Source organism: Neofelis nebulosa, chromosome 3 (genome assembly GCF_028018385.1).
Source record: "Neofelis nebulosa isolate mNeoNeb1 chromosome 3, mNeoNeb1.pri, whole genome shotgun sequence".
Classification (NCBI taxonomy): domain Eukaryota; kingdom Metazoa; phylum Chordata; class Mammalia; order Carnivora; family Felidae; genus Neofelis; species Neofelis nebulosa.
The window spans coordinates 70,698,159-70,723,005 of record NC_080784.1 but is presented as its reverse complement, the minus strand read 5'-3'; the positions used below and the strand labels follow the sequence as shown (position 1 = coordinate 70,723,005).

At 37.6% G+C, this 24,847-nt stretch overlaps 1 protein-coding gene across 8 annotated transcripts in view; it reads left to right on the top strand.

Annotated features, from left to right (window-relative positions):
• The window catches only part of RXFP1 (relaxin family peptide receptor 1), a 136,489-nt gene that overhangs the window by 5,008 nt on the left and 106,634 nt on the right, over positions 1 to 24,847 (top strand). Inside the window, exon 1 of one of the 8 annotated variants that reach the window (XM_058721031.1) lies at positions 17,674 to 17,984. The exons of the other annotated variants lie outside the window; for them this stretch is intronic. Within the exon in view, the coding sequence (XP_058577014.1) occupies positions 17,936 to 17,984 (49 nt within the window). The 5' untranslated portion in view covers positions 17,674 to 17,935. Of the gene's footprint in view, positions 1 to 17,673; positions 17,985 to 24,847 lie in introns of those variants that run through there. 8 annotated transcript variants of the gene reach the window in all.

Sequence of the window (24,847 nt, the reverse complement as noted above, 5' to 3'; positions counted from 1 at the left end):
TTCTTGAGAGTTTTTATGAAGAAAGGATGCTGTATTTTGTCAAATGCTTTCTCTACAACTATTGAGAGAATCATATGGTTCTTGTCCTTTCTTTTATTGATGTGATGAATCACATTAATTATTTTGTGGATATTGAACCTGCATCCCAGGTATAAATCCCACTAGGTCGTGGTAAATAATTTTTTTTAATGTATTGTTGGATCCAGTTGGCTAATATCTTGTTGAGGATTTTTGCATCCATGTTCAGCAGGGAAATTGGTCTATAGTTCTCCTTTTTAGTGGGGTCTCTGGTTTTGGAATCAAGGTAATGCTGGCTTCATAGAAAGAGTTTGGAAGTTTTCCTTCCATTTCTATTTTTTGGAACAGCTTCAAGAGAATAGGTGTTAACTCTTCCTTAAATGTTTGGTAGAATTTCCCTGGAAAGCCATCTGGCGCTGGACTCTGGTTTTTTGGCAGATTTTTGATTTCTAATTCTATTTCCTTACTGGTTATGGGTCTGTTCAAATTTTTTATTTCTTCCTGTTTCAGTTTTGGTAGTGTATATGTTTCTAGGAAATTGTCCCTTTCTTCCAGATTGCCCATTTTATTGGCATATAATTGCTCATAATATTCTCATATTATTGTTTTTATTTCTGTAGTGTTGGTTGTGATCTCTCCTCTTTCATTCTTGATTTTATTTGGGTCCTTTCCTTTTTCTTTTTGATCAAACTGGCTAATGGTTTATCAGTTTTGTTAATTCTTTCAAAGAACCAGCTTCTAGTTTCCCTGATCTGTTCTACTGGGTTTTTTTTTGGTTTTTTTTGGTTTTTTTCGTTTGGTTTTTTTTTTTTTTTTTTTGGTTTTGATAGCAATTTCTGCTCTAATCTTTATTATCTCCTGTCTTCTGCTGGTTTTGGGATTTATTAGTTGTTCTTTTTCCAACTTCTTAAGGCATAAGGTTAGGTTGTGTGAGATTTTTCTTCCTTCTTTAGGAAGGCCTGGATTGCTATATACTTTCCTTTTATGACCGCCTTTCCTGTATCCCTGAGGTTTTGGGTTGTGGTGTTATCATTTTCATTGACTTCCATATACTTTTTAATTTCCTCTTTAACTTCTTGGTTAACCCATTCATTCTTTAGTAGGATGTTCCTTAATCCCCAAGTGGTTGATTTTGAGTTTCATAGCGTTGTGGTCTGAAAATACGCACGGTATGATCTCGGTCCTTCTGTATGTACTTAGGGCTGATCTGTGTCCCAGTATGTGGTCTATTCTGGAGAACGTTCCATGTGCACTGGAGAAGAATGTATATTCTGCTGCTTTAGCATGAAATGTTCTGAATATATCTGTTGAGTCCATCTGGTTCAGTGTGTCATTCAAAGCCATTGTTTCCTTGTTGATTTTTTTTATTAGATGATGTGTCCTTTGCTGTGAGTGGGGTGTTGAAGTCTCCTATTATGGTATTACTATTGATTAGTTTCTTTTTCTTTTTAAATTTTTTTTTTAATGTTTATTTATTTTTGAGAGAGACAGACAGAATACAAGTGGGTTGGGGCATAGAGAGAGGGAGGCACAGAATCTGAAGCAGGCTCCAGGATCCAAGCTGTCAGCACAGAGCCTGACATGGGGCTCAAACTCACGAGCTGTGAGATCATGACCTGAGCCAAAGTCAGATGCTCAACTGAGCCACCCAGGCGCCCTTGAAGAGTTTCTTTATGTTTGTGGTTCTTTGATTTATATATTTGTGTCCTTTCACATTTGGTGCACAAATGTTTACAGTTGTTAAGTCTTCTTGGTGGATAGACCCCTTGATTATTATATAATGCCCTTCTGCATCTCTTGATACAATATTTATTTTAAAGTCTAGATTGTCTGATATAAGTATGGCTACCCTGGCTTTCTTTTGTTGACCATTAGCATGATAGATGATTCTCCATCCCCTTATTTTCAATTTGAAGTATCTTTAGGTCTAAAGTGGGTCTCTTGTAAACAGCATATAGAAGGATCTTGTTTTCTTATCCATTCTGTTACCCTATGTCTTTTGATTGGAGCTTCAAGTCCATTGATGTTTAGAGTGAGTACTGAAAGATATGAATTTATTGCCATTATGATGCTTGTAGAGTTGGAGTTTCTGGTGGTGTTCTCTGGTCCTTTCTAATCTTTTGTTGCTTTTGGTGTATATATATATATTTTTTTTCATCTTTTCTCCCCTCAAAAAGTCCCCCTAAAAATTTCTTGCAGGGCTGGTTTAGTGGTCACAAACTCCTTTAATTTTTGTTTGTCTCGGAAACTTTTTATCTCTCCTTCTATTTTGAATGACAGCCTTGCTGGATAAAGAAATCTTGGCTGCATATTTTTCTGATTCAGCACACTGAATATATCCTGCCACTCCTTTCTGGTCTGCCAAGTTTCTGTGGCTAGGTCTGCTGCAAACCTGATCTGTCTTCCCTTGTAGGTTAGGGACCTTTTTTTTTCCCTTTTGCTGCTTTCATGATTCTCTCCTTGCCTGAGTATTTTATGAATTTGACTATGATATGTCTTGTTGATGGTCAGTTTTTGTTGAATCTAATGGGGGTCCTGTGTGCTTCCTGGATTTTGATGTCTGTGTCTTTCCCCAGGTTAGGAAAGTTTTCCACTCTGATTTGCTCACATAACCTTTCTACCCCTATTTCTCTTCCTCTTCTGGGACCCCTATGATTCTGATGTTGTTCATTTTTAATGAGTCACTAATTTCTCTAATTCTTAAATCGTGCTCTTTTGCCTTCATCTCCCTCTTTTTTTTTTTTCTGCTTCATTATTCTCTATAAGTTTGTCCTCTATATCGTTGATTCTCTGTTCTGCCTCATCCATCCTTGCCGCCGCTGCATCCTTCCGTGATTGCAACTCAGTTATAGCATTTTTAATTTCATTCTGGCTATTTTTTACTTCTTTTATCTCTGCAGAAAGGGATTCTAATCTATTTTTTACTTCAGCTAGTATTCTTATTATCGTAATTCTAAATTTTGGTTGAGACCTCTTGCTTGTATCTGTGTTGGTTAAATCCATGGCTGTCGTTTCTTCGTGCTCTTTCTTTTGGGGTGAATTCCTTCATTTTGTCATTTTGAAGGGAGAAAAGGAATTAATGAGGTAGAAAAATTGAAAGAAAAATATTAAAATTAAAAAATATTAAAATTAAAAAATTAAAAACACACACACATAAAAATATAATAAATGATGCTATATCCTAGGTGTGCTTTGGTCTGGGTGTTGAAAGTGGTTTGGCAGATTAGAGGGAAAAAAGGTGGGGGAAGAAAGGGAAAAAAAGGAAATCATTTGGGAATTTGAAAAAAATGAATACAGTGAAGTAGACTAAAATGAGACGATGGGAGTAAAACAGAATTTGAAAAAGTATACACAAAAGTAAAGAATATAGTAGAAAAAAATTAAAGAAAAATATTTTTAATAAAAATTAAAAATACAAATGAATTTTTTTTCTTTTCTGTATTCAAGAAAAAGAAAAGAAACAAAAAAGAGAAAAAGGAAAAAAAGAAAATTATTCAAAAATTTGAAAAAGTGAATACACTGTCATAGACTAAAATAAAATGATGGAAGTAAAATAAAATTTGAAAAAAATTACATAAAAGCAAAAAATATAGTAAAAAATTAAAGAAAAATATTTTTAATAGAAATTGAAAGTAAAAATGAAGTTTTTCTCTTTCTGCATTCAAGAAAAAGAAAAGAAAAAGGAAATCATTTGAAAATTTGAAAAGGTGAATACACTAAGTAGACTAAAATAAAGTGATGGAAGTATTATAGAATTTGAAAAAATTGACACAAAAGTAAAAAATATAGTAATAAAAATTAAAGAAAAATATTTTTAATGAAAATTAAAAATAAAAATGATTTTTTTTTCTTTCTGTAATCAAGAAAAAGAAAAGAAGTGTAAAAGAGAAAAAGAAAGAAAGAAAGAAAATTGAATTGATGGACCTGCTAACAGATTGAAGTAGGACTGAAATTACTTTGTTTTCCCCATAGGGGAAAAGTCATAGAAGTCAGACTATGTAGCACTTTATAGTCCATAAACTAAGCAGGCAGTGAGACTTGTGTTCTTGAAGAGCAAGGTTGGCCCAGTTGGGCGGGGCTCAGTGTAAAGACTCCATTCTCCACTAGATGGCGCTGCTAGCCTACTGGGGTGGAGTGTTGTGGGGCCCATAGGTGAAAAAGGCACCACCCAGCTATCCAGTCTGTTCTCCCGGATCAGCAGTTGCACACCTGTCCTCTGTCTTCAGCTCTTGTCCACTCCCTGCCTTTTCACTGTCCGTGACCAGGCCCCAGGCAGCACCTCTCTCCTGAGTTTTGTCTCAGATGCGACCGTTTTCCCGGCCCCTTACTTCTGAAGGACTGCGGCTTTGGCCCGTTCCGCCCCTCTGCGGGAAGGTCTCACCGAGCAATGGCCGAATGAGCAACGGCTGAATGTCGGCTGCACCCAGGAACGCTTGCCAGACCCTGCTTCTGCCGGTGCCCCGAGACTGCGGCCAGGTGCCAGGCCGCCCGGGAAAAAGTTCGCGAGATAGTGTAGCAGCAGCTTTTCAGAGATTATGGAAAATCACAACACACATCTGGTACCGGTCTTCACCCTTAAAGACCTTGTTCCAGCATCAGAGAATGTGGCCGTTCTCTGGGGTCGGCTGGGACCAGGTGGCCTCAACAGTCTCTACCTAATGTCCTTCCAGCAGTGGAACCGCTTTTCCCCGTGTGGCCTGAGAACCTCCCAGACCCCACTCTGTTCCTGGAGATTCGCCTTCCCACGAGAGCACCGCCAGGTATCGAGCTGCGGAGTTGCAGCCTTTGCGCTCCCCTTGTTTACAGTCTCAATGGAATTTAAACCCTCTCCTTTCTCCTTTCTCCCTTTTTAGTTTAGTCCCTGCGGCTGTTTCCAATTTTCCACTTTCTCTGCAGCTGCTTTTGGGGAGGGGTGCTTTTCCCATATTCTCCCGCCCCCCAGTCCTCTCTCTGCTCACAAAAACACCTCCCTTACCGCTCCCCAAGTTCAGCTTTCTGCTCCGCGTACCTGCTGAATTCTGTGGTTCAGGTTGTGCAGATTGTTGTGTTAATCCTCCAGTCAGTTTTCTAGGTGTATAGGATGGTCTAGTGTTGCTTGGCTGTATTTCATGGATGCAAGACACACGAAAGACTTCCATGCTGTTCCGCCATCTTGGCTCCTCCCCTATACCATATTTTTTAAGTTTAAGCACAACAATTTATTTTACCTCAGTTTTTAGACAGTTTCCAAAGAACAAACGTATTTTTCATTTCAGAATAATACAAAGTTAAAGACACTGTATAACTCTTAAAAAACGGCTTAATTAACTTAGTTAAAATTGACTCCACATGTTTACAGATCTTCCAAAAGTTACAAAGCAAACTCTAACTACATGTAAAGTAAAATTTTTCTAAAGACGTACATGATTATGGGTGTGGTTTGCTACCAATTATTTGTACCTCTTTTTAAAACAAAGTCACTTTTTTTTCATTTCCAGTTTGCGCAATGTATTCTGTCACCAATTATGTGATAATGTAAGAAATGGAATTTAATCAAAAAATCAACTTACCTTAGAATCCTAAATGCACATCATATGTCAGAGAATAAGTGTAGCCCTTGTAACAAATTACTGCCCCACATCAGTTTCCTGAATCTTATGGTGTAAATTAATGTCTAAAGGAAATATTTTGGGGCGCCTGGGTGGCGCGGTCGGTTAGGCGTCCGACTTCAGCCAGGTCACGATCTCGCGGTCCGTGAGTTCGAGCCCCGCGTCAGGCTCCGGGCTGATGGCTCGGAGCCTGGAGCCTGTTTCCGATTCTGTGTCTCCCTCTCTCTCTGCCTCTCCCCCGTTCATGCTCTGTCTCTCTCTGTCCCAAAAATAAATAAAAAAATGTTGAAAAAAAAAAAAAAAATTTAAAAAAAATAAAGGAAATATTTTTCATTCAGTAATGACTTAAAACTTCACATTATTAAATATGTGTGCCTAAGAACTGGATTTTAGTCGACTTTATGCCCTCTGTATTTTCATGTTAATTTGAAGCACTTTTAAAAGCTAACAAGTTTGTTGACTGCCTCTCACTGTTTAGCTCTCTGAAAACTAACCGCTCTGCTGCACGTTGACTAGGGCAGGTAAAGAGAATTTTGTGGCGAGGATAACTTCAAGGTGACAAGTTTACTTCTCAGGACTTTGGATTGCTTTTCTTATTGTGTCATTTAATAATCAAGTGTGGTCTTAATAACAACCTTCTCGAGAAACTCATTTTAATGATGCTAAGAACACCAGTTCTCCCAGCCTTTCCAAAGGAAGGGACTTACTACTATGATGTGGAGACTTATAAAATCTAAATTCTAAATTAACTTATAAAGTTAAATTAACTTTAAAATTAACAAAGATGAGGGGCTCCTGGGTGGCTCAGTCGGTTAAGCATACGACTTTGGCTCGGGTCATGATCTTAAGGTTCGTGGGTTCGAGTTCTGCGTCGGGCTCTGTCAGCTCAGAGCCTGGAGCCTGCTTCAGAGTCTGTGTTTCCCTCTCTCTCTCTCTGCCCCTCCCCTGCTCACTCTCTGTCTCTCTCTCTCTCTCTCTCTCAAAAATAAAATTTATTTTTAATTAACAAAGATGAGTAAATTGCCGGAGTAAAGAATAGTTACTACTCATCTTAGAGAAAGAAAAAAAAGGGGCACCTGGGTGGCTCAGTCGGTTAAGCGTCCGACTTCGGCTCAGGTCATGAGTTCGAGCCCCGCGTCGGGCTCTGTGCTCACTGCTCAGAGCCTGGAGCCTGTTTCAGATTCTGTGTCTCCCTCTCTCTGACCCTCCCCCATTCATGCTCTGTCTCTCTCTGTCTCAAAAATAAATAAATGTTAAAAAAAAATTTTTTTTAAGAAAAAAGAAAAAAAAAGATGAATCCAATAACAATCATCAAAGATATGCGAGAAAATAAAGTTAACCATCAATTGACTAATTTGACATAACACACCTGGATTCATTGTCTCTTCAACCCTATTCTACCCAATCCTTTAGTGCATCACTATTTTCTCAAGCTTCTCTCCTTCAGGAAATCACCAGGAATCAGGTACCAGACATATACTGGTATCAAGAACAAAGGCTAAAGTGTCCTGTCTCCTCGCTAATAATAGTCTCCAAGGCAAGAGGTCCATCCTACAAGGTTGACTCATTAAGCATCTACTTCCAGAACCTCATTCTCCTCCCACCTGCCTTTTTTTCCTATTTATTCATTGTTAGTGCCCAATAACTGTTAGTACCTTAACTTTTTTTAAGTACCTGTTTGATTCTTGGTATTTGCGGTGTGAATTTTCATGATTCCCCTCAGCTTCAGTCCACAATTTGTCCCTCTATGCCAGGATTGAAGCTGTTGTTTCTCTAGTACCTCCTTGCCACCTCCCCCTTGGTTCCAACAAGTACACATGTACCACAATATTCCACCCAGAAAATTCCTAACTTCCCTACAGCAAATTTGGTATGGCATTTGACCCTTATAAATGTATGTCTATTTGATATATTTACAGATTGACACATTGTGGAGAAAACCCAACTTCACATTTCAAAAGGTAAATACCAAGCTATAAACATGTAAGGAATCAGGAGCTGCCAAAAAATGTCTTCATTAAGATTTTTACCCCCCCCCCCCACCCAAGTTCGATTAGTCTCTAGAAGGGACAATAGCTGAGAAATTCCCTGAAGCTATTTCATGACAAGCTAACACAGGCCTGGAACATAAATTAGAAATCCCAGTTGACCTCTAGTAATTCTAAAAGAAGATTAAATGAGAAATAGGAGACACATTTTTGTTTTCACAACTAGGATTTCTTATTCCAAAACCTTCTTACTTTAGTCACACAGCCTGAAGAGTGTTATCTCACCAGGAGAAGAGGAATATGACAGAACTGATCTGTCTTCACATAGCAAAATCATAAACTTAATTGCATAATTATATGTTACTTTTTGAATATTTGCTTTTATGACTATTGTGACAATTACTTTTCATGATCTCCATAAGTTCGTATACACCAACTCAAAAAACCTGACAACATTCTCACTCAGTTTAGTTACTGATCCATTTTAGTTACCATCTGTAAATTATTTACCATCTGTCTTTACCTTTGTCAATCTTTCTTTTTCTCAGTCTTCACCCCCAACCCTTGCCCCATTTTCTTCTTACTTATACTATCTCTGTACATCTCCTAAACATTTTCAGCCTTGGTACTACTTCCTCTATACTTACTGGCAGAGGAAAGTTCTGGATTGTGGTAGACTGTGTATCTGCTCACCAATCCTACCCATCTTCTATCTTCTGATAATGTGTCCTATACTACCTTCTAATCATAAAGTAAATGCAAAACCTAGTCTCAGATAATTATAAGGTTCTTTTCTCGTAGACACAATGCTTAATTCATGCCCAAACATGTAACCTAAAAGTAGAGACCTGCACCAACAATTCTTTAATTAGACAAGGAGATGTTTCCTTGCTTTGGGGATCATGGACCAGAAAAGATAAGAACCAGAGATTAACAACAGCCATTATGTCAACCACACAGAGAAAATCTATCTAAAGTAATAAAGCATAGAGAAGCAGAGATAAAAAAAAAATAGAGAAAGGAGGAAGAGACCTATGGAAATAGACAAAGAGACTTGATGAACTTGACTGAGCTGGATTTCTGTCATCTGCACTCCAGGGAATTCTGATGAATACAAAAATGGGAAGTGGATTGTCATAAATAAGAAAAGCTAAAATGCAGGCATAACTGATAATTGATAAGGGTAGAAAGCAACAATTCTTCCATCCCAGACTGGGAAATTGGCAACTTAGTCATTCAATATAAAGTCATGCGATTAAAACTATCACCTGTCATGTCTTAGGACGAGGGTATGGCATGCCACTTTCCCTTTTTCCTACCGCAACAATTGTGGAAATATGTATCAAGACAGAATATTGTCAGGTCCCTGAGTGATCATAATGTGAGAAATAAACTTCCATGGGAGATGTTTCTTACTGCAGCACCCCCACACACACACACACACCTAGCATATACTGGCTGATTCAGAAATTGGTAACTAGACATGGTGTGCTGTCATAACAAAAAGAGAACATATGGCATTGACTTAAAGGCCAGGTGGCACATAGAAAAGAAACTGTTGTCAAAGCTTTAAGGATAGTTATCCATGTTGCATAGTGACAAAGCATTTAGTAATATCGTCACCATTGATAACCTGGCAAGCAGATGGTGTACCTAAAGAATTTATAATCCTAGGACAAGAGATTATAGAAATTTAGTTGTTGCTGTTGCTGGTTGTCATTATCTATGTTTCATAAGATTTTATAAAAAGCAAATAAACTTAGCAGAGAATTGTCCAGTTTGGGGAAAAAAAGAAAAGAAAAGAAAAAGAAATAGAATCCAGAAATTCAGCCCTTGAAGGATTGGGAGAACTGTGTGCTTTTCATCCACAACCAGTAAAAAATATAATTGAAAGAGCAAAGACCCAACAAACTGTGGTTCAGTAAAGTCTTTCAGTGTGACCAAATAGCTCTGGGAGAAGACAGGAAGTGGCTGCCCCAACAAAACTTAATGGACTCAAGTTACTTGAAATTATGTCATTAAATACAAAGAGATACATAGGTATGGGGGCAAAAAAAAGTAGCATGGTAAATCAGGAAATTGTGTCCACAAAACTTTTCTGAGAAAAGAACTATTGAGGTGGCCATCAACACATGAAGTTAATTGGAATCAAATAAATAAGAACACAATAAGTCCTTGAGAGAGATGTACTACTACAAAGACTATCAACCTCAGCTTAAAAGCAAAAATGGTGATTGTTCTATTTATGAAACAACCTTAGATACCCAACCATCTGAAAGGAAAAAAGAATATGTATAGGGCACCTGGCTGGCTCAGTTGGTTAAGCATGACTTTGGCTCATGGTTCATGGGTTCAAGCCCATGTTGGGCTCTGTGCTGACAGCTCAGAGCCTGGAGCCTGCTTCAGAATCTGTGTCTCCCTCTCTCTCTGCTCCTCCCCTGCTCGCTCACTCGGTCTCTCTCTCTCTCTCTCTCTCTCTCTCTCTCTCTCTCAAAAACAAACATTAAAAAAATTTTAAAAAAAAGGAAGCTGTATATTCTGTTCAGCCCCCAACTCTAATGTGGAAGAACATATTCTTCAACGTGGAAAATCATATAATACAAAGGAAGGACCCTCCAGTGTGCAGACCGAGGGCCACAGTGAACAATGGACAGGGGAGCCCCTTCCAGGGAGTAGACTCAGCCAATTAACAAACATTCCCCATCCTCAGGATAAGGAGCCTCACTTCATCTGCCCAGCAGAATTTCAAAATTTCTACCCACAACTATCTATAGGGTTTCTCCTCACCTTCTGCTTTCTAGTAAGAATATTCATTGTGATTATCTTGTCCCTGTTCCATCACTGCTTATTGGGGGAGGATAGTGTGTCTTTTTAGTTCGTATATGATTAGTCAAGAGAAGCCACAGATAGATATCATGTCAGAAGTACCCATTTTATATGTCATTCAGAGATCCTGATCTGTGGGCTTGATATTGTGACTAGATTTGACTTCTGGAATGTCTGCCTTAGAAAAGAGATTAGTGTATTATGTTTACCGGTATTCAGAAAGGCAGATTGAAGCTGTCATTAGTGCTGTTCATCATAATATTTCTGTTCCTCTTCTTCCAGGCACATGGTTGAATTGTCCCTTCCCTAATCATTTTGAAATTAGGCCAATGAAATGTGAGCAGATATGATGTATATCACTTTCAGGTAGAATCTTTAAAAGCCAGTGTGCAATTTACCATGTTACCTTCTTCCTGCCCTGATGATCATGGATGCATGTGTCATTATGAAACCTCCATCAACCCGATACCTGAGAGACCATAATGACCAGAGCCTCCTACTGACCCATGATAGTCATGTAGAGTGAGAAACAAATTTCTGTTGATTTGAGCAACTGAGATTTTTGTGATTGTATTTTATAACACCATAATCTAGTGGATATTGACTGAGAGGCCTTTAGGAAAAAAGACAAAAAAAAGTAAGAAAGGCCTTTTCTATAAAGATCACTTTTAGGTCAGGTGATGATTTCTTTACAGCACTGTAAAAGTCCAATTACATACCCAAATCAAAAATTAGGGTCCAGACTAGGAAGAGGAATACTTAGAAGGAGCCAAAGAAATAAGGAAACCCTGGCTTCCCAACCTTTCTCCAAAATGCCCCACAGGATCACCTCTGAGTTACAGGGGTAACAATACCTCCCTTCATTAAGCACCAATCACTAGAATGTATCCTGGCATTAGATGAAAGATTAGCTCTGCCACATGGACCCATATATTATTCTCCTTGCTTTGAAGCAGAAGCCAAGTTAGCTGCCATTAAAACAGGGTTAGGAACTCCAGCACATACTAAAAGGAAGACCTACAAAGGCAGCCCCTAGATTGATTGATCCAGACTCTAAAAACTTTGGTTAACTGCTGAGTGCCCCAAAATCAAAGGCACTAGCAGTCTACCAGGGTTTTAAAGGACTTGAGCTACCAAACAGATTCTGAGCCTAGACTAGATCAGTAGTTCCTAAATTATGGTCCACAGATAGGATCTGGAGAAGTCGTTACTGATTTGCAATGAAACAAGAAAAATAAATACAATGTCATCATGTTTTATGAAACTAATTGTGTTTAGTTTAAAGGACTGTTTTGTGTTTGAACATTGTATTTTCCCTAATTGTGCAGTAACCAAACGTCCTCAGATTCATAAAATGATGGCCAAAAAATGGTAAGTAAGGCTTTTATGCTGTTGTTAATTTTTTTACTTGATAAAACTGGTTGGTAACCTTATGTTGTTCCCATTGTTTTTGTTAAAATTCTACTTACTTATAAAATGATTATTTTTATTTGCTCTTAAGATCTAAAAACTTCTGATGGGATCTTAAAGAAAACCTCTTGTGTCCTCCTCTAGAGCTGCACTGTCCAATATGATAGCCACTAACCACACATGGTTCCTGAGTACTTGAAATGTGGCTAGCCCAAACTGAGATGTGCTGTGTGTATAACACACATACATACCAGATTTCAAAGATAGTAAAAATTTAAAAAAGGACTTAAATATCCATTAATAATTCTCATACTGATTCCACATTGAAATGGTAATATAGTGGATATATTGAGTTAAATAAAATGTATTATTAAAATTAATTTTACCTATTTCCTTTTACTTTCTTAATGTGGCTACTAGAAAATTTTGAATTGCACACGTGGCTCATTTTTTACTTCCATTGGACATCCCTCATCTAAAGTCAAAGTCTGAACAAAATAAATAGATAAACAAATAGTCAAAGTCTGTTCATAATCAACCATAATTAGAACAGTTTTCTTTCTGGCAGCGGCTGGTGTTTGCAGCCTTTGCAGTGACACCAAACCCGAATAGCTGACTTACATCTGTTACACAACAGCCTCGTCTCCGTAGCTAAAGTCTGTTCTTTCTCATCTTTTGCATCACACGGTCATGAGACTAGCCGTCTTTATTAGTCTTTTTTTTTATTATATCAATTTACTGCTCAGAAATTGATATCAACTTTTATATCCTACTTTTTGTTATCTAGTCAACCTCATGTCTGACACTTTCCAACAAGTGATTAATTACTCCACAACTTTACAATAGCATTTCTTGGTTATATTTTGGCCTAGACCCATCCAGATCTGCTGTTTGTACATGTTTACACGCACTTGTTTTTGAAGTAAAATGTTGTTTCTGTGACTCCCTGTCAGCCCATGACTTTCTTTGTCTTCCATATTCACTACACAGATTTTCTTCCCTAAAGGATCATCCATAATTGACTCCACCTAGTTGTCTGTACCAGCCTCCTTGACACCTTCTCATACCTTCTTTACAACATTATACTCATGGCAACAATTTACATTTGTTGAAAAATCTGGTAAAAATATATTTTAGGTAATTCATATGTATGAATTCTGTCTCCATAATAATTTATTTTTTTCCTTTTTTAAATTTTTTTAATGTTTATTTATTTTTGAAGAGAGAGAGAAAGCACATGGGGGAGGTGCAGAGAGAGAGAGGGAGACAGAATCTGAAGCAGGCTCTAGGCTCTGAGCTGTCAGCACAGAGCTGATGCAGCGCTCAAACCCACAAACCCCGGGATCATGACCTGAGCCAAAGTCGGATGCTTAACCAACTGAGCCACCCAGGCGCCCAAATTTGTCATTTTTTCTGAATCAGATTATTATATTTCATAAAATTACAGAGTTATAATTCCTCTAAAAGATCAATTGTTGGGATGCCTGGCTGTCTCCATCAGTAGAGCGTGCGACTCTTGATCTGGGGATTGTGAGTTTAAGCCCCATGTTAGGTGTAAAGATTACTTAATAAATAAATTACTTAAATAAATAAATCTTTAACAAAATAAATAAATGAAAGATCAACTATTGGTTTCACAGGTGAGACAACCTAGGACCAGGGCATTTAAGTGACTTATCAGAGGTTACATGTCTAATCAGTGGCAAAACTGGGAGCGTAACTTACCATCCTCTACTGACACTACTGGAACAAGCCATCTTTACTTTTCTGATTTATGTTTTCTTCCAGCATGTAGGAGATGCCCCTTGTATAGATCAGGCAGTCTTGGGTGAGCCATGCAGAGGCATCAGCAGCAGACTGGCAGTGCATTAAAAAGGGAGAACACTGGGATTAGGAAGCTAGGGCTAAGAGCAGTAAATCTCCTGTAGGGTCAACCCCATGGAGTGAAGAACAAGCTAAATCATAGGCAAGTGAGCTGGGGTTAGAGGCAAGGCAGCATGGATGCCGAAGCTCCAGCTAGGAACCTGAAGCAGCTGAAGCTTATCACGACTGAGCAGGAACAATGGGCATGTGCAGAAGAAGGGACAGAGATGGCTGCTCAGAGAGCATGCAGGCTGCTAGATATGAACCAGCAGGTTTAGTTTCCAGACCCCATCTACTGGCTCAAGCAACAGACTTTATTTCTCCTTTTATACTGTTGGTCTTGAACTAGGTAGGCTCAATCTTGATACAAGGAGCCTGAAACTTGAAGGTCATCAATTACAATTGTTTGAAGAAACTAAGTAAGGCAAGGTTAGTAATACTAAATTATGTACATAATTTTCACTTAACAAAAACCATCAACTGATATCTACTGCATAAGGTGATGATTGATAGATAGACAAACAGATACATACATACATGGATAGATGGTGTTGATCTTGTTAACCATGTCCTCGCCTTCTTCACACCATCGGTTTCACAGAGGATTACTCAATTCCCCTATTATAACCATCAAGGCAACACACGAATCCACATGGGATTTGGTTTACATTTAATTGTTGATTTTCTCCTAAAATGACATAATAGCTTCCGTCTAGAGTGAAATTGTTTAGATTCTGTATAAAATGTCTCTTGAAATACCTGTACCTCTGCATTGCTCTGTCCCAGTGCACATCTTACTTCATATCATTCTCCAGAAGTCATTTCATTTCAGAATTGTGTAATTAATGCTAAATTGAGATAGCTAAAATTGCCTTGGTATGACTTAGAAATGATGAGTATCTCAAGAGTATTGCCTGGTTGACAGCTGTCAATTAGGAATGGATCCATGGGATCCATGCATTTGACAGCATGCATTTTAGCTCCGGGATCGCACTTAGTCTTGATTCAAGAGTTGGTTTACTATTGCCCGAATATCTTTGAATCATGAGGCTCTGATTGAGATCTTACCAATCTCTTTCATTGAGACTTTCCCAGGTCTGCAATCAAACAAACATTTAGGGGAGCCTGAGTGGCTCAATTGGCTAAGTGTCCAACTTTGGCTCAGGTCATGATCTCATGGTTCATGAGTTTGAGCCCCGCAACCGGCTCTGTATTATCAGCCCAGAGCCCACTTCGGATACTCTGTTCCCCTCTCTCTCTCTGCTCCTCGCCCGCTGGTTCTCACTCTCTTTCAAAAATAAATAAGTAAACTTTAAAAAAAAATTAAAAAACACATTAAGCAAAATGGTTCTTTCTACTGTTGGAAATAATGGTGGCAAATACGTTGAGACACATAGACAAAAAACCTTTGAGTATCATTATCAAATTTTAAAATATGATGCTAAAAATGTACTAGAATAGTTCAGTGGTAGTGGGAAGGAAAAACCACAGATTAGAAATTTGAATCTATACAGTGCACATAGGTTGATAATGCTTATCTGGCTTGACTCTAGGTTGTTCTGAGAAGTAATTTTCAAATATAAAGTTTTGTGATTATTCAGAGAGTCTCAATAAGATTTTAAAAGAGACTCCAAGGTAAGAAAGGGTGTTAACTGTTAGCCTGAATCGCCACCAAATCTGATGTGGAAAACCATGAAGTAAATACTCAGCCAAACAGAGGGAATGACGTCACAGATCCTTGGAATTGAACGATATGAGCAGGAAGAGAAGGCTAGGAACATACACCATCTCTTTTTAAAACTCTTTAATGTATGTCTTTAAATTGCAGAACAACAAAAGAAGAAAATACATTTTAATTAGAAGTTTAAGTGAGAAGAATTCTACTTTAATTATTAAGTAAAAATCAATAGTTAAACATTGTTCAGGCAAGGCTTTGTCTACAATGCAGTTGTTGTCAACCAGGAGCAAGTTTGCCCCCCAGGGAACGTTTGCATAAGTTTGGAGACGTGTTTAATTGTTCCAACTAGAGAGTGCTATTGACATCTAGTGGGTAGAGGACAGGGATGCTGCTGAATATTCTACAATGCAAAGGATAGCACCTCACAATAATTTTCTGGTCCAAAATCCCAATAGTGCCTGCTGCACTGTATGGTAAGGGTACTTTTTTTTCACTCCTGGGTTTTTTCCACCAATATACCTATATGAAACTAATACTCCAGATTCATTGTATTGGCTTAAAATAAGAAAGAAGTGATATTCTATTTAAAAAAAAAAAAAGTCTTAAATTGTTCCTCCAGATAAATATCCATTTTTAGTAAAATATACTACAATCTTAGTGAAATGAGAAATTATTTTGAAGTTTAGCATGGATAATTTGAGATTAAAAATACAATGCATGTATATATTGTTAAAAGTACTTCCTGACTACTGGCCCACTAATTGTATCATCAGCTCAGACAAAATGCTCAAAGCTAACAAAATAACATCAGGATTACTTTGAAAACGACTTTCTGCTGGAAGATTCCCAAAGCAAGTGCCTCAGCTTTACTGTTGAGAAGCTTCCTATGGGCTTCCCTTCAGATATTGCCCTAATATGCCCCTTAACATCCTTCTAGGAAACACTGTTTCTAAAATAAATAAAAAATCGTTTATCACTTAAGTCATTTCAAGTATTATTATAAAGAATAAACACTGAATGAACACTTACTGATCATTAAATGAGCATTCAAATTCAGTTAACCATAAACATTTCTACTAAAATAACAGTGTCTTCATTGAATAAATCTGATAAATAAAGGACTTATAAAGATTCCTATACCTCATTTCTCCTTTCATGGTATTAATTACTTCTACAGGAAAAAAGAAAAGTAGTGTTAATATAAACTTTTAGCCACATTTTAGAAATAAGCTTCCTGAAAGAAAGAAAGAAAGAAAGAAAGAAAGAAAGAAAGAAAGAAAGAAAGAAAGAAAGAAAAAAGAAAGGGCTTCCTGTGATGAAATAAATGATATCATGATGTGTAACTTACATAGAGTCTATATGTAGAGAGAGATTAGGAGGCATTAACCTCATGAGCAAGTTTCTCATGGCAAGGTGCTGCCCATTGCTTTAGCAATAAATTAGCAAACTGAAAAATAAGAATGATATAGCCTGGTTAAAAGAAGAAAGCACTGCATGGAAATGTTTTTCCTTGTTTTCCTTTCCTTTTTTTTCCTACTTATACAAGTCATCATCGTATGAATGGCTGCCATTTGGTAACCACCTACTATGCCCTAGAACCTATGCCAGATATTCAGTATGCACTATGCTGATCATCCCAGCCACCTTGCCTTTTTCCTCCAGATATTTTCCTCCAGAAAACCAAAGGTCAGCCAAGAGCAAGCAACTACACAACTATAGTTTAATCAGACCATGATTCAAACCCAGGAAGGCTTTACTCCACAACCAATGACTTGTCGTGCTCTCTCCACTGCAGTCAAATTCATGGGCTCAAGAAAATTTAAAATTTGTTTTTTATTCCTTTGTATTTTTCTATAAACAATATCCTATCATTCAAATGCCTAAACTCAGATCACAAAAGAATGCTACAGTTACATTTTAATCCTTGCCTTATAGTTAATTCCACAAAGGCATTTTGCCCCGTGTAGTTCTGTTCTTTTCCTAGTCCCAAGTCACTGAGAAGAAAAAATAGTTTTCATTTGTAATGTATCTCTAGCTCAGTTTCTTTCTAGTAGTGTGACTTTGATCAGCTCAGACATTTGTCAGTTCACACACACTCTCATTTGTACACTGCGGCAGGACATAGAAACAAGATGTTTAGAGTCAAGAAGAGCTTGTATGTTCTCTGTCTGAAACTTTTGCTCACTGCTCAGCTTTGTGTTCCCTCTTTTGTGTGTGTGTGTGTGTGTGTGTGTGTGTGTGTGTGTGTGTGTGTGTATGCGCGCGCGTGCGCACGCGCGCACGTCTGCTGGGGGGATGTGTGTGGAGAGGGTGTAAAGAAGGATATTAAGACTTTTTGCAAAGGAGGGTGGGAGGAGAGATTCTGAGAAACAGAAAGGAAGAAAGAAAAGAAAAGGGAATGGAAAGAGAGGGAGAGGAAATGAGAGAGGAAGGAGGGTGAACTGCTTTGTAGCTGCTAAGATTGCAGACAGAAATAGCACACAACCACCGTGAGCTGTGTGCGACTCAGAAACCAAGACCAAATTGTATTCACTTTTATTAATCAGTTGCTCAGAAAGAAGGAAATGACATCTGGTCCTGTCTTCTTCTACATCTTAATTTTGGGTAAATATTGTAAGTATGCTCAGCATTTAATTTTATATACCTTAATAATATTGTATAAACTAATCACAATTACAAATGTTTATTACTTACATTTATGCTTTTGAGATAATTTTTTTCTGATAAAATTGTAATCTCACTTCAGAATTATGCTTAACTCATTTCTGGTATTTATATTAGAAACTGGACTATCCTGGCAGAGTCAATAGTTGAGCAAGATTAACGTGACATACAAACCTATGCTTCATAAAAACCAATTTGTTTAAGCAATAATTATTTTATAAGTAATTTTATAATGTTTTAAGAGAAGCAGTCCTTAAAGAGATCGTGTTCAAGTAAGATGCCCATTGAAATATTCTGGGAAAGACTTTACGTGTATTCAGCTTTCTGTGTAGTTTTAACACTTTGTGGTCCCAGTCCTTTGTGATTTGATATCACAGGTGTGCCTTCTCACTGAGAAATGCATTCATAAAATCTTTTTTATTCAACAAGATCTCTTGCTATGCCTTGGAAGAAAAAAAAAAAAAAGGAAAAGCACAAAGCAGTGAAAGGCACAGACACACCAGGAGCCCAGATGGGCATTTTTACTTTTGTTACTATGACAATTTTTGCTTTCTCCATGAATGCTGTAGTTTATTTTTCAGAAAAAAACATTTTTTTAATCAAAGGAGAGGCATTATGCATTACACCCTCTTTAAATTATATTATGTAAGTAGAAATAAAATATTTATGTCTCTTAGGTACTAAATTATGAGACAGTCCAAGGAAATCAAGAAAGAAAACTTTCTGGGTGTCTTTAACACCTTATGATGCTGGGAATGACAAACTTTAGCACATTTAGAATTCACACGCATGTTTACACTCCTCCATGTCTTCAAAGTTTGCAGAAGGTGGTTTTCACTGAGATATTCTATTGAGAATATCTCCAAGTAAATTTCAATCCTAACTTTCCCAGTTCCGATGGCCTGTACGGCATCAAAGTGATTTTTTTTTCCCTTTCCTCTCTTGGTCTCCGGTATACCTTACTTTTAATGGTCAGAGGGTGGGAGACAGCATTGAAACCGAGGAAACAGTTCAGAATCCTGGAAAAGCATCCTATTTCTTAGCTTTCTCTATCTCTAATCTTGGTAGCTGGTACTCCATTTTTCATTCCAGTTTTGTTGAGAAATACCTAACATACATCTCTGTGTAAGTTTAAGTCCTATAGAACGATGGTTTGATTTATATATATTGTGAAATGATGACACCATAGGTTCAGCTAACATCCATCTTACATAAATACAGTATAAAAGAAAAGAAAGAAGAAAAGAAATATGGGTAAAAATTGTTTCCTTGTGATGAGAACTCTTAGGATTTACTCTTTTAACAATTGTCCTGTACATCATACAGCACCTTCCTCTACCTCCCACCATTATTTCTGGCAACCACAAATTTCTTCTCTTTTTCCATGAGTTTTGAGACTTTCCTTTTGTTGTAGAGATTCCAGATATAAGTGAGATCATACAGTATTTGTCTTTCTCTGTCTACCTTATTTCACTTAGCATAATGCGTTCAAGGTCCATCCATGTTTTGCAAATGGTAGAATTTTCTTGTTGTTGTTTTTAATCACTGAATACTACTCCATTGCATATATAGGCCACAACTTCTTTATTCTCTCATTTACTGACGGACATTTAGCTTGTTTTCATGTCTTGACTATTGTAAGTAATGCTGCTATGAATACAGGGGTATGTATCTTTTTTTGAGTTAGTGTTTTTATTACCTTTGGATATACTCCCAGAAGTGCAATTGCTGGGTCATATGGTAGTTGTATTTTTAACATTTTGAGGGTCCTTCTTTAGTGAGTATACCAATTTCCAGTTCCAATTCCATCAACAGTGTGCAAGGGTTCCCTTTCCTCCACATCCATGCCAGCTTTCTTACCCTTGTCCTTTTAATGATAGCCATTCTAAAAAGTGTGAACTGATATCTTATTGTGGTTTTGATTTACCTTTTCCTCGTGCATGACTGGTGATGTTGAGCATCTTTTCATGCACCTGTTGGCTCTGTTGAAATATGTCGTCTTTGGAGAAACATCTATTCAGGTCCTTTGCCCATCTTTTAATTGGGTTATTTGGTTTTTTGCCACTGAATTGCATGGGTTCTTTTTATGTTTTTGGATATTAACCCCACATCACATATATGATTTGCAAATATTTTTCTGTATGTTTTCTTTTCACTTTTTTGATGGTTTTCTTTGGTGTGCAGAAGCTTGTTAGTTTGGGGCAGTCCCACTGGTTTATTTTGTATTGTGTTGCTTGTGTTTCAGGTGCCATATCCAAAAAATCACTACCAAATCCATGTCAAAGAGCTTTGTTCTATGTCTTGTCCCAGAAGTTTCATGGTTTCAGTTCCTACATTTAAGACCCATTACCCATTTTATTAATTAGAGGACCAAAAAACAAATTGCAAACCACCACCAAAAATGGAATGTTTCTCACTGTAATCCAAGTATTTAAGCTACCCGAGTTTTTGACATTTGTAGCCAACAGCCTCATAAATCAATAACATATTTTACCATCTCCTATTCCATTTCAATGAAATGAATAGATTAAATAGGCCAAAAAGATACTTCCAATTAGAATTAGACATTCTAATATGAGGAATTCAAGGGTATGTAAAAGGTGTTGAGGGCAGAGTTGCCTGAGTGGCTCAGTCTGTTAAGTGTCCAGCTCTTGGTTTTGGCTCAGCTCATAATCTCACGTTTCATGACTTTGAGCCCCACTTTGGGCTCTGTATTGACAGTGTGGAGCCTACTTGGGATTCTCTGTCTCTCTTCCTCTCTCACTCTGCCCCTCCTGTGCACCCTCTCTCTCAAAATAAATAATAAACTTTAAAAAAAAAAAAAGGTGATCAGAGCAAGTTGAAAAGCAACTTTGGCTAATGTGTTTCCAGCCAATTCAGGTTAGTAAAAAATTTCCATGTTTACATATTCTCTTTTGTTAAAAAAAATTATTTCATGAGCAGAAAATAAAAGTAGATGATGATGATGTCAAAACCCTCCAACTTTTTAAAAATGTTTATTTATTTTTGAGAGACAGAACGTGAGTAGGGGAGGGGCAGAGAGAGAGACACACACACACACACACACACACACACACACACACACACAGAATCTGAAGCAGGCTCCAGGCTCTGAGCTGTCGGCACAGAGCTCAACATGGGGCTTGAACTCACAAGCCATGAGATCAAGACCTGAGCCTAAGTCAGATACTTAACTGACTGAGCCACCCAGGCACCCCCCTCCAACTTTTTAAATTTAAGTTTATTTTGTGATTTTAAAAATTAAGTTTAATTTGTGATTTAAAAACAAATTTTGACAATGTACTGTGAATACTTAAGGGCTCCAATTTCTCATCCCTCCATGCCTTCAGCAAGGGATGAGGATATAAACATCTGATGCAGTTTGGCAAGCAGCATTCCTCGCTATAGGGTGTCAAGGGAATGGGGAGGGTGAACGATGGGCATTTGGCAGGGACCTCTAAAATAGCACCCCACACCCATGATTGACCTTCTAGTTTATCTCATCATCCAGCTCCACTAAGAGAGGGTTTCCTATGCACATAGCAAAAGAAGTTAACAACTACATAAGGACAAAATCTTAAATCTCTGTAACTTCCCTGTGGTGGTGGTTGTTTGTTTGTTTCTTTCTTTCTTTGTTTTTTTAATCTACTCTTCCAGTGGCCTGGAAAAGACAATGTGCTATCATGGAAGGCTGCTGGTCTAAGGTGCTTAGCAGCACTTTATGTATCCGCTCTAAGATTTGCAGCAATGACTGACCTTCCCTGAGCCTTAGTTTGTAAAATGGCAATAAAATCATTGACCCTTAGTTTATAAAATGGCAATAAAATATTTTACCCTAACCACATCCCAAGCCCTTATGTTTGCTTCTTTTTTACATAAATTAATTACCTCCTTGAATTTTACAACAACTCTATTATGTAGATGTAATGAGATACGTGAGGAAGGCAAGACCCAAGGACATTCAGTACCTTGTCACAAGACTCAAGCTAATAAATACCAGGATCTGAATGTTTTTCAAGTCTATAGTCTTTCCCCTAGACCATGAACATTCTGAGAGATAATGTGTATAAAGACCTAAGCAATTATTAGTCACCTTGTTAACCAAAAATACTTTTTGAATGCCAATGACCTTAATAAGCAATAAGACTAAGGGGTGACTAAAGCATGATCCCTGCTCTGAAGGGGTAGAGTGGAGAAGACAGAAAGTTAATCTAGGATTCCCAAACAGACAGGGGCAAAAACCTAGGTGCACACAGACAGGGGCAACATTTAGATATAAAAAAGGTTTTCTTTGACCCTTGAGAATTTCTAATTCTTTAAAAATTCCTCTGTCTTGGGGCGCCTGGGTGGCTCGGTTGGTTAAGCGTCTGACTTCGGCTCAGGTTGTGATCTCCCAGTCTGTGAGTTTGAGCCCCGTGTCGGGCTCTGTACTGACAACTCAGAGCCTGGAGCTGTTTCAGATTCTGTGTCTCCCTCTTTCTCTCTCCTCCCCCATGCATGCTCTGTCTCTCTCTTCTCAAAAATAAATAAATGTTAAAAAAATAATAATAATAAATAATAAAAATTCCTCTGTGTATAGTCTAGTTGGTTGTATTATGCCAGTGTTGATTTATTAGTTCGATAATGTACTATGATTATACAAGATTTTACCATTGGGGAAACTGGGTGAAGGGTATATAGGACTTCTCTGTGCTATTTTTGCAACTTCTTTTGAGTCCATAATATTTTGAAATTAAAAGTTAAAAAACAATCCCCAGGAAGAATTGTATCTTAAGTCCTTATCAGCAAATGCTTTACTTATTATTTAACCAGTATCATTAAACAAAAACAATCACTCAATACTTTGGATAGACGGAGAACAAGTGAGGAAATAGGAAATAGAAGAGGCCCAAACATAAACTTGATCCACTGAAGTATTTTGCCAAGAGCTGGCACAGCTGGGAACGTCCTCATTTTTTTTTTAACTTTTTTTAATGTTTATTTATTTTTGAGAGGGAGAGAGAGACAAAGTGTGATGCAGAGAGAGAGAGGGAGACACAGAATCTGAAGCAGGCTCTAGGCTCCAAGCTGTCAGCACAGAGCCCGACATGGGGCTCAAACTCACAGACCGTGAGATCATGACCTGAGCCAAAGTCGGACACTCAACCGACTAAGCCACTTAGATGCACCACGTCCTCACTTTTCAATTCCAAATGGATACTTACAAGACCATCTGAGCTTTGCCTTAAGTCCTACGACAGGCGTACCTTCTAATATTTTTTTCTCAAACCATTCAGAAGAAGAAAGGAAAGGGTTTTCCCAGAACCGACCATTAGTATATAAAAAAAAGAGAATACTGGCATATTTACCCATATCCAAAAGATGAGAGAATAAACTTTCCAATGTGCACACTACAGAAGCATCTATTATGCTGCCCTATGTTTGTGAAGGTTACTAATAATTTTTTATTGTTCTTGCTGTGAGTTTGGAATAATATTTTTAAGTTTCGAATAGGAAGAAAATTAACAGATCTGTGCAAATACATCATCATAATCTGCATCAAGGAAGGACATGATTATATTTGTGAACTAAATATTTGTGAACAAAACTAAATAGTTTTGCAAGCATAATTTCGCACATTAGGACAAACTTGTATGCAAAGTGAAGTGCAAAGTGAAATGCTTGGAATTGGGTATTCTAGTTAGGTGTGTTTTTTTGTTCTTTGTTTTGTCTGAAAAACTATAAGCATCCATACCATTTGATTTCAAGGACTATGATTGTGGTTATAGATGTGGTTGTTTTTATATTTACCACTTATTGAGAATTTCCCATGAACCACGAACTGTGTACTAAGTGCTTTATAAACATTATCTGATTTTACCCCTATAAAAACACAAAGAGATATTCTCATTTAGCAAAAGAAGAAACAGAAAATGAGAAATATTAAGTAGTATGCCTGGCACCATTCGCTAGTAATTGTTGCAAAAGAGATTTGATTCCAAGTCTGTCTCCCTGAAAAGCCTATGCTAGCAAAACATGATTCAGTTCTAATATTTTCTAATACCATAATATCTGAGAATTAAAGGGGATTTTAACAGATCCTCTAATCTAGCCCATTGGCCTACAGGCAAATCAGATATTTCTCCATTTCAGAGATTAAGCAAAAAAGAACTATTGACCATCCCAGAGTCATAAAACTAGTAAATCCAAACAACACCAGGTTGCACATCCCCAGGTGAGGCCCTCCCCATCCCAGGGAAGTTGAAGAAATCCATGCCCATTATTTATGGCTCTCCTCCTATGAGCTGGTGCCATCTGCTCTTCGTATATCTCTCAGTGCCCCCCAACTGAGGAATTAGGATACACAAGTAAATAATTTGAATGAATAGAAAATTAGACTCCACTTGTATTGATCTTAGGATTTTTCTTAGAAAGCACTTTTGTTTGTATCTCATGACATGGAACTATACACATTAGAAGTACCAATAAATATTTACTCCATTCCTATGTCAGTTTACCTCCCCCTCCTCCTGGATATATTCTCCCCTCAATATCCCCACAACCTCAGTAGCTCTACTTCTTGTACATAGTCATCCAATACTGTCTCATCCTTTTTGCACCTTCACCCATCACCCTGATCAGAACAACCAAAAGCTTTGTCCTTCTTTGAAGATAAGCAGGGGCTGGCACGTCATGTATATTTCAAATTTAGGTTTTGTTCTCTGTTACAGCAAAGCTAGAAGTCAAGTTAAAAAAAAAAAAAAAAGCATAGTATAAAGTGAGGTCTCCTGTTACTTGTGTTAGAAACTGATACTTTCCGGGGCGCCTGGGTG